General features: G+C 31.1%; 1 protein-coding gene across 1 annotated transcript; it reads right to left on the reverse strand.

The window, feature by feature from the left end:
• Positions 1–1,308: 1,308 nt before the first annotated feature.
• Positions 1,309–8,666, reverse strand: LOC111708406 (high-affinity choline transporter 1; the record flags this gene model as incomplete). The annotated part of the gene is given in 7 exon segments (XM_023481768.1): positions 1,309–2,175; positions 3,338–3,394; positions 4,858–4,965; positions 5,325–5,478; positions 6,576–7,132; positions 7,568–7,661; positions 8,581–8,666. Coding segments are annotated over 7 exon segments (1,092 nt in total), but the record flags the coding sequence as incomplete, so codon positions are not given.
• Positions 8,667–9,212: the final 546 nt, after the last annotated feature.

Raw genomic sequence — 9,212 nt, forward strand, 5'->3', positions numbered from 1 at the left:
CCTCGTGCGCCCATGGGTGAGTACAATGCAATGCAATGTAGAATGTATATTGAGGAAGGGAAATGCAAGCAGAAGTAATATTAAAAGAACCCCTCCCATGGGTGCCCCCCCCTCAGCCTCTCAGGGGGGGGGGGCACGCGTAGGGGGGAGGAGGCGGCCCCCCCTCGTACGCCACTGCAATGGCAATTGTATTTCTTCGATTCGAGTCACCCGGATATTAACCCTAGAACAATGTGAATTTATTTTCAAAAAAACATTCCGCATTTTCTTACAGGTTTCTTTTCAAAAACGGAAAATCATCAATGATTTAGGGAGGTCAGTTTTTATTTTTGCCTAACACTTTTTAAACAGATTTTTATGATTTTAACATTTTTGAATTCGGTGTTTCAAGACAGATTTTATGGTACCCATATTTTCAAGGAAAAAATATTTGCTGAGTTAAGATTTGCAAAAATGAATGAATTTAAATGTGAGACAAAATTACATTTTTCGTTTACTATTTTTTATAGAAACTAGCCTCTAAGACACGTCCTGAAAGGATCTAAACATTATTATCATAAAAGTGTCCAGTCTTAATGAAATCTCTGGATTATTAGCCAGAGCTTGATGGAATCGGGTTTTTTTAATTCTTTCTCATTTTGGACTTTTTTTTTTGTCTTTTTCTACTCTTACATTCAAAACGCATTCGCCTAAAAATTGATCAAATTGGGATCGAAAGTGACAGCTTGCTCAGCCAGCATTCGACACGTTTTGATGTCTAGGGTCAATTGGAATATTTGTATATATTCTCTTGAAAATTTAACATGGTGGGCAAATTGTTTCAAACACAAGTTAAAGGAGGAAACGGGGAAAATTTAACTTTAATTAGATTTGTATTTAATTAGAAATATATTTTTTTAAGGTGCGAATGTTGTGATGCAAAAAGATGTTCTTCCCTGTGTTTATGTTTTATCAGAATAAACGGCTTTCTAACGATTTCAAATTTTATTAGTTGCACAAAAGGAATCATGAGTCTTTGCTACAAACTCGGATTTTCTAATCCCTATATCTTTCCAACCCAATTCGTATACCTTACATATTTTAAACTCTGAATTCTGTTAGATCAAGTAATCTTAGCTAGAAATATAAAATGTTTACACCATCAGGTTGCAAAAAAATAGAGATAAGAAAATTTGAGTTTGAGGCAAAGACTCAATTCCTTTACTTTTGAGAAATGTATTACTTCTGAATTTTCAAAATGTTCAAAACTCAAATTAAGACAAAACTTTTCCATTGACATGAAAATATATTTATGTAATTTACACATAATAATACTGGTATTTTATTCACTGTTTAAAATCAATTGTGTAGAGCTAATATTTGTACTTAATGTCCATCGTATCTAGGTCAGTTCTTCAACATTCAAAATTTTAAAAAAAAAACTTTTTAATGCTTCACGAGAATCTTGATGCAAATCCTATTTCAAAATTGCATGCTGTAGACAAGTTTGCTTAAATCCTACAAAGCAAGGGATTTTAACCAAAACGATTTTTCAAGTTTTTAAAAATCTTTTTGGTTAATATCTTAAATCAGAGTAAAAATTTTTGTAATTTAAGCAAATTTGTCTAGATTCCATTTTTGAAAGAGTATTTGCATCTCGTATTCTCGTGATGCCTCCAAAAAGTCTAAAAACGTTAAATGTTTAAAAAAGGGCCTAGACTCATCAGACATATATATTAAATTGTCATACTACATACGCACGTACTACTTTTCTGTCTTCTCTGAAGTATTTTGGGCCGGCTGTATAAATTGCTGTTTTTCTTGAGATATTGAGGCATCTGTTATATTGCTGTTTTTTCTTAAGACATTGATTCATCTGTAATTATATTGCAGTTTTGTTTCTTAAAAAATTGATTCATCTGTTATTATATAGCTCCTTTTTCTTGAGATATTGCTGCATCTGTAATTATATTGTAGTGCCTTTTCTTGAAAAATTGATGCATCTGCTATTATATTGCTGCTTTTTCTTGAGATATTGATGCATCTTTTGTATTGTTGTTTTTACATAAAATTTTAATAAATCTGATGTTTCTTCTTAAAATATTGATAAATCTGTATTTAGGTTTTTTTCTTAAAACATTGATGCGTATATTTTTGTTGTTAACTTGTAAATCCTGAATTGTGGTGTACTGCGCTCTGAAACAAAACTAACAATGTAAACAAAGTAAAAACTTTTAAAATATCTACACACTGACACAGTTCTCATTTTTGGAGTCTGTGAAAAAATCATTATCATTGGAGTACTATTGGAGTACTATTGGAGAGCCGTTTTATTGGAGACCACCAGATTTTATAAATGAACATATGGAGTCTCCAATGAAAATCTGGTGTTTCAAATGACATTTTGGGGATTCTCAAACAAAATGAAATTGAAAATCTATGAATCTCCGATGAAAATATGGGGGTCTCTAACTAACAAAAATCTGGGGTCTTCAATGAAAATATAGTAGTCTCCAATGCAAATCTTGGGGTCTCCTATAAAATTCTTGGGGTCTCCAATAAAAATCATGGGGTCTTCAATGAAAATCTAGGAATCTCCAATGAAAATCTGGGGGTCTCCAACGAAAATCTAGCGTCTCAAATGATACTTGCATGGAGGTCTCCAATGATCTTCAATGATATAAATTACGTTTAATCTTTACATCATAAATGATTTTGCTATTTTGGAGTAGAAAATTACGTTCAGAAAATAAAAAATAAAGATAATAATAATAACAATAATATCAATAATTGTTGTTGACGCTTTTTTGTATTTTATGTGATTTTGTACACAAGTGCAAAAAATTATATTGTCTTTTGAAAATGTTCATGAAAAATTCTACTGAGCCTTCATTTTCAGAAAACCAAGTTTAGATAAGTTTTTTGAAAAAAGTTTTATCTTTTCTTAGATTTGCAAAACTTATTTAAACTTAACTAATTCCTAGCTAAGAGAGCTGCGGTAATTACGTGTACTATACTAATAGGAAAAGTTCAAATGAGGGAAATATAAGTTTAAGGCCAGGGCTGTAAGCGTAATTTCAAGTGACCCTCCATGCAAAGATGGAAATGCCCGAATTACAATGGTAGTCTTAAAAGCTTCGTTTGATCAAGGATAGATATCTTTTGTTAACTACTATACTTTTGAGTACGTAATTATTGTCCTGGGTATTAATTATCATCTTTTTGATTGAGAAATTTGTGTTCTACATCTTAAGTACAACTAACATCTTAATTTTTAATATTCCTCCGCGGCCTCTTTACTGCCGTAAATTTTAATCTCTCGTTGAAATGCGGAAATAAATCTTTAACAAAAACTTACTTTGTCTTGTAAATCCATTATTTCCGGTTCTAATTGACGAGATGATCTCGGAACTATCTAAGAATAAAAAAGGTGTGTTTAAAATCATTTAGATTTTATATTATTATTTCGATTTAATAACAAACATAGATATACACAAATAGATTATCAAGTACAATAGGTGGCATCAGAGAAATGGACCAGTTATACACGACGTCACAAGTGTCAAATATAACAAGGAAAACGAAATTTTCTCACATAATTTGACATGTTTTAGAATATTAAATAATATAGTGTAAAACAAGAAAATAAAGAAAACACAAAATTGCACTTATTTTGCTATAAGATAGCACTTTATTTTAAAATTATCCCTATTATTAATAAATTTGTCGAACACAAAAACTAAGTTAACACTTGTGACGTAAGAACACAGCTGTACTGAGAGTGTACAAATTTTACGTTGCCATCTATTGTACTAGAATCTATTTGGATATACATATATATTACATTTATCAATGGTGTAGTTTAAATTAAGCAATTTTTATCTTGGTCTGATAACGTAATTTTATTTTTATACTCTTTTCTTGAGCTATTTATTTTACATTTTAAGGTTCATACACCCTTTTACGCGTTTTGCGACGTATTTTAAATTATAGATGAAAATATGACAGAAAATATTCCGATGCAGTTTCTGACAGGCCATTCTTGTAAGTTGTAATCGCTGTTGGCAAAAAAAAAATTTTAATTATTATTATTAAAAAATAAAACGTTTTCTTTTTCTGGAGAACTATAAGACACTTATTTTTAAATTGTGGTATAAAAACAAAAATAAAAGAAGTCCAATTAAGGATTTCTTGATGCCATAGCTTGATGTTTGGAAAATCTAATTAAGTATCGAATTTTCATTTGATGTTTTTTCAGAGAAACACCGTCTACAACTAGTATTTTCCAGTTTTTATTTGAAAATGCAAAAATTTGTATTTTACAGTTTAATTATGAAACTTTTATTATAATGTTAATAGATGATTTGAGATTTTTTAGAGAGAATGATTTTAATTTCAGGCTTAAATGAATTTCAGCTTTGTTTAGACTTTAGAAAGGAATGTGGACGTCATTTTAAGTGAGCCTCTAGTTATTGGTATGTTCGCTTCATAACGTATATATAACAAGACATTCGTATACATGTTCCCTCCCGAACGGCTGGATCGAATGGAATGACATTTTTGTGGACACGCAGTGGTAGCCTGGGGGTGACATAGGCTTAAAAAATTCGAATTTTTGTTTTTATCAAAATTCTTTTTTCAAAAATCATTTTTTCAAAAATCCGATTTTCAAAAGTTCCACGTGAACGCCGGGCACTTCAGCTAGTAACGTATATGATTAAACACGAATGAGATATCAATGTTTTTTACATTGAGAATTAAACATATTTCAAGACAAAAAAAACGATTGACACATCTTGAACAGATAAAGGTTCAAATGATAAATTGAGCATGTCTCTTGTTAATTATGTGTCTTTTTAAAATATGTCTAAGACTAACCTTATCTCCTGCCTTCAAGAAGCAGTTAAAGAAATCCCAGCGTAAACTAACTAATTTCTTTACAGCAAACATATATGTAGTTCCATAACTCAACAATAGGTGGACTCCCTAAACACAGAAATTTAATGAATAAAATAAAAATTCCAGTTTATTTAGGAGATAGAGGGGTAAAAGAAACATTGAAACAATAGTTTTTAAAATAATTTTCAATCCTTTTATGAAATAAATTTATTGAAAAATATTTAAGAATCTAAATTGTAAATTATATACGCCGTACTTTTTTTCTTATTCAGTTTTTTTCTCTGACACAAAAGTAAAGGCCAAAATTATTTATTAAATTTTGTTTAAAATTTTTTTTGGCTTTTACCTCTATTTAGAAAAGAAAATCTCTGATTTAGGTTAATACCTCCTCCTCAGTTATGGATCTGCAAAAGCGTAAGTAACGCTCAGCTGAGAAATAAACTTACAAATCCTATGAGTGTTACGATGGTACGGAACGGATAAGCTCCTTGACAAGGCTCATGAGGATTAAGATCTGTAGGACAGGTTCCTGGAGCACCGTACATAGTTCCGAAACTAATACTGGCAGGAATACCCAGCTGACCATCACCACACAGCAGTCTTAACATTAGTAATATAATTATTCTTGTATATGCATTTTGATGTGTTTTTTTCAGCTTGTTTTTTTCAATACAAAAAACAATCGGGCCCAAATTTCGACTCAGTTACCTAGAACAAAATAATTTCCATAAATACATTTGCCATAATTTCACTTGGGGTAATTAAACTTGCTCTAAATACTTTTCCCATAAGCAACAATTCCCATAAGTAAAACTTGCCATAAGTAACTATTCCCATAAGTAAAACTTGCCATCATTATTTTTGCCCTAATTTTCTAACCCTTACAAAAATAAAAATCCAACTATATTTAAAAAAATGCGCCAAATTTTCTCATGAAAATTTCCAACTTTAGTGTTCTAACAATGCTGCCATGGGAGTGATATGAAAACTAATACTGGTAGAAACAGCTTGATGACAATGACAATTCAATACTTTTTCAATAGCGCAGTAACTTAACCACTTCTGCTCATGAGCTGTCCCTTGTTAACTATAGTCCTAAAAGTTATTTGTTGTTATTATTAAAAAAATATATGTGAATGTTAATTATAACTATAATCAATTGTAAATTTGGCAAGTGTAACCATTATGGCAAACTTATTACGTCAAGTGTAATTATGGCAAATGTAATTATGGTAAAAGCATTATGGCAAATGTAACTAAGCCCGGATTATATTAATGTATTGTAAACAAAAGAAAAATTAGCAAAGTATTCAGTTCTATGAAACACAGAGAAAATGCACGAAAAACAATATTTAATAGCTAACATTGTTACTAGAAAAAAGGGCGCGCTAAAACTTATTTTTATTTTTTTTATATATTTAAGAAAAACTTATTTCTCGCCCCAAACTTAAATATTCTAATTCCTTATTTTTAGAAATTGATGACAAACTTTGACTCGCTGAATTAGCAAACTCCGTCATTTTTAAATTGCAGGCTTGCAAATCGGGTTGAATAGATTTAAGAATTAGAAAATTAAAGTTTAAGTTTTGTTTCCTATTTTTATTATCAAGTCAATCTTTTGATCTTTTGTCCAACTTTCGATTTCTAAGTTAAGTAATTACAAATATTATTATGCCTGTACTTTTAAAAATATTTACCTTAATATAAGACTGACAAAGAAAGAGAATACACTGCCGTATGTATTCGATTGTTCACAGAACAACACCATTGTCAGCTGGGGGAAAACAATAACAAACATAAAGTCTCCGCAAAGTACGAATAAATCATAGATACTTCTGTACTCTATGGCCAGTGTGGTGGCTATAACACAATTGATCAAGATCAAAACATATAAGGAATAGATCACTTCTTTTTCAGAACATTTTGGTCGGAACACAGTCTTATATAGATTCCTTGCAATCATCGTAGACGCTGACAACATTGAAGAGTCTGTTGAAGACATCACTGCAGCAGATATAGCTCCTAGTCCAAAGAAGGCTACAGCTGGAGGTGTAAGGTACTGGAGAACAAGCGGAAGAACAACTTTAGACGCATCTCCGGTAGGCGCTCCACAGGGATAATCAGTCTTACTCCAATCGGTGGCTTTAGCAATAGCTCCGAAAAGAACTGAAGGTCCGGTCATAATAAGTGCTATAGCGGCTCCTCCGTAGGATAATAGTTGGGCTCGTACAGCTGATTTACTGGATAATACACGCTAAAATATAAAATAAATAGATGATTTTAGTTCTTTATATACTTAGTAGCTTGTCTGTATGCGGCTGAATCGATCAGGCCCAACTTTTTAATGACAACTCGCATGACTCTACAAAAAAGGTTTAGACCTTTTTAAAAATGAGCAAATTTACTTTAAAAAATCTGCGATAGTTTGATAATGACTAATGATTAACGATCAACAGCCAACAGTTAAAATTATTCATGAAAAAGGGGGAGCAAAGGGCCTCTAGAAGTCTAGAATGAGAAAATAACTAAAACAAATTTTAAAAATTTGATGTTTTCCAAAAAAGTCGGTATCTTGCAGTTTCTTACTTAAATGTCAATCATAAATAACTGAGTTACAAAATTATGAATATAAACGGATAGTTACAAATATTCAACATTTAATTAGAATCCCTAGAATCCCTTTTCTAACCTGATAATAGCACTGCCAAGGGATTCCTCCAAAGAGAAGTAGAAAAGTATAATCAACCCATAATCCCCATTCATGGGGAGCAACATGACCATACCTATAATAGTTTACTTTACATCGGTGGTGATTCACAAATCAAAAAAGATGCAGGGTGTCCCAATTCGAGATCGTCTTTGCAAAGCAATATCATTGTAATACTTGATTTCAAAAGTCATAATAAGCCAATTATGTCTGATAGTTTATTTTATGAAAGCGGTAAATAGCTGCAATGATGTGTCTGTAATCTCTCTGCAAGATGAACAATGCAGAATGTTTAATGAGTTTTGTTTACTGTAAGTACACCCTTGTGCAGTCAAATTATAAATAAACAAATTGTAAACATAGCAAACAGATTACTGCAACTTTTTCTGTGGACATAACTACAGTAAATCAAAGAATTATTTCAAAAGACGATATCGAAATCTTCACTCAATTCTCATGTTTATGGGGACACCCTGTATTATATTTTATTGACTAAGAAACGAATCTAAAATTTACAGATTTATGTACTTGATGATTTATATATTTTTATTTTTATCTTAACAATGCTTTCTTTTCAATTCAATGTTTTTCAAAATATTTTAAAGGAAAAAAAACTGAAAAGCAAACTTTCTATAGAAAATATGAACGAAGAAAATAAAAGTCCTAATAAAAAGTCATTTATATAGAATTGAATTAAAATCAAATCAATAATTCTATTTTATCTCAAATACAAATCATTATTTCATAATTAGATTTCAAAAACGGTAGCCTTGAAATATGATCAATAAAGTTTAACTGTTAAATTGTCTTAATTTCGTCATTGTTTCTGAAGCAATACATGGGCGCAAGTCAATTTTTCTGAAGAGAAACCACAAAAGAAAACAATCTGTTTTCAAAAACAAAAACTTTGATATCTTAATCATACTTGATCAGACAAACTTTAAGGGTACCGTTGTAAATCGGACTTTATGAATTTACAGTTCCTAAAGTCCTACCAGGCAGGAGTAACCCCATCATCTAGTTTCTCCTCGTAAATATTGCTCACTGCTTCATGGGTTATAGCAAATGGTAAAGCCAGGAACTAAAATTAAAAGTTTTTATATTTTTTATAAAATAGTAGCTTGGAAACCCAGCTTAGTCGAGCAACTTAATTTATCCTGTACAAGTCAATCCATTCGACTAAGAATTTTAAATCCAAGCTAAGAATATTCCTCTCGTTTTCCAGAGCTCACCTATGAAAGAGGAAAATCGGTCTAAGGGTTCATGAGTTATGATTAGAGATCCAAACGAACAGACAAATAGAGATTACTACTTTATTTATAGAAAATACAATTTTCAATTGTAACTGCAAATTTGAATATATAATCGCATTTGGAAACGTTTTCAGAAGAATCCAGTGCTTCGTCTCAGAGTTGAAAATAATCAAGAAGAAGTTGATTTTTTCCCTGTAGTACTATATGTACACTCTTGTACATCCGTACATAGTCTGCTGTATATATTTATCAATTTTGATCTTTGGATGCGTTATGAACTATAGAAGTTTGTACTAAAACTATATACTGTAGCGATGTTTAACCCTATTCCCGCTGGGGGGGGGGGTCAATTTGACCCCCCCCTGTAGTTTTTT

This window comes from Eurytemora carolleeae, unplaced genomic scaffold (genome assembly GCF_000591075.1).
Source record: "Eurytemora carolleeae unplaced genomic scaffold, Eaff_2.0 scaffold20, whole genome shotgun sequence".
NCBI classification, from domain to species: Eukaryota; Metazoa; Arthropoda; class Copepoda; order Calanoida; family Temoridae; genus Eurytemora; species Eurytemora carolleeae.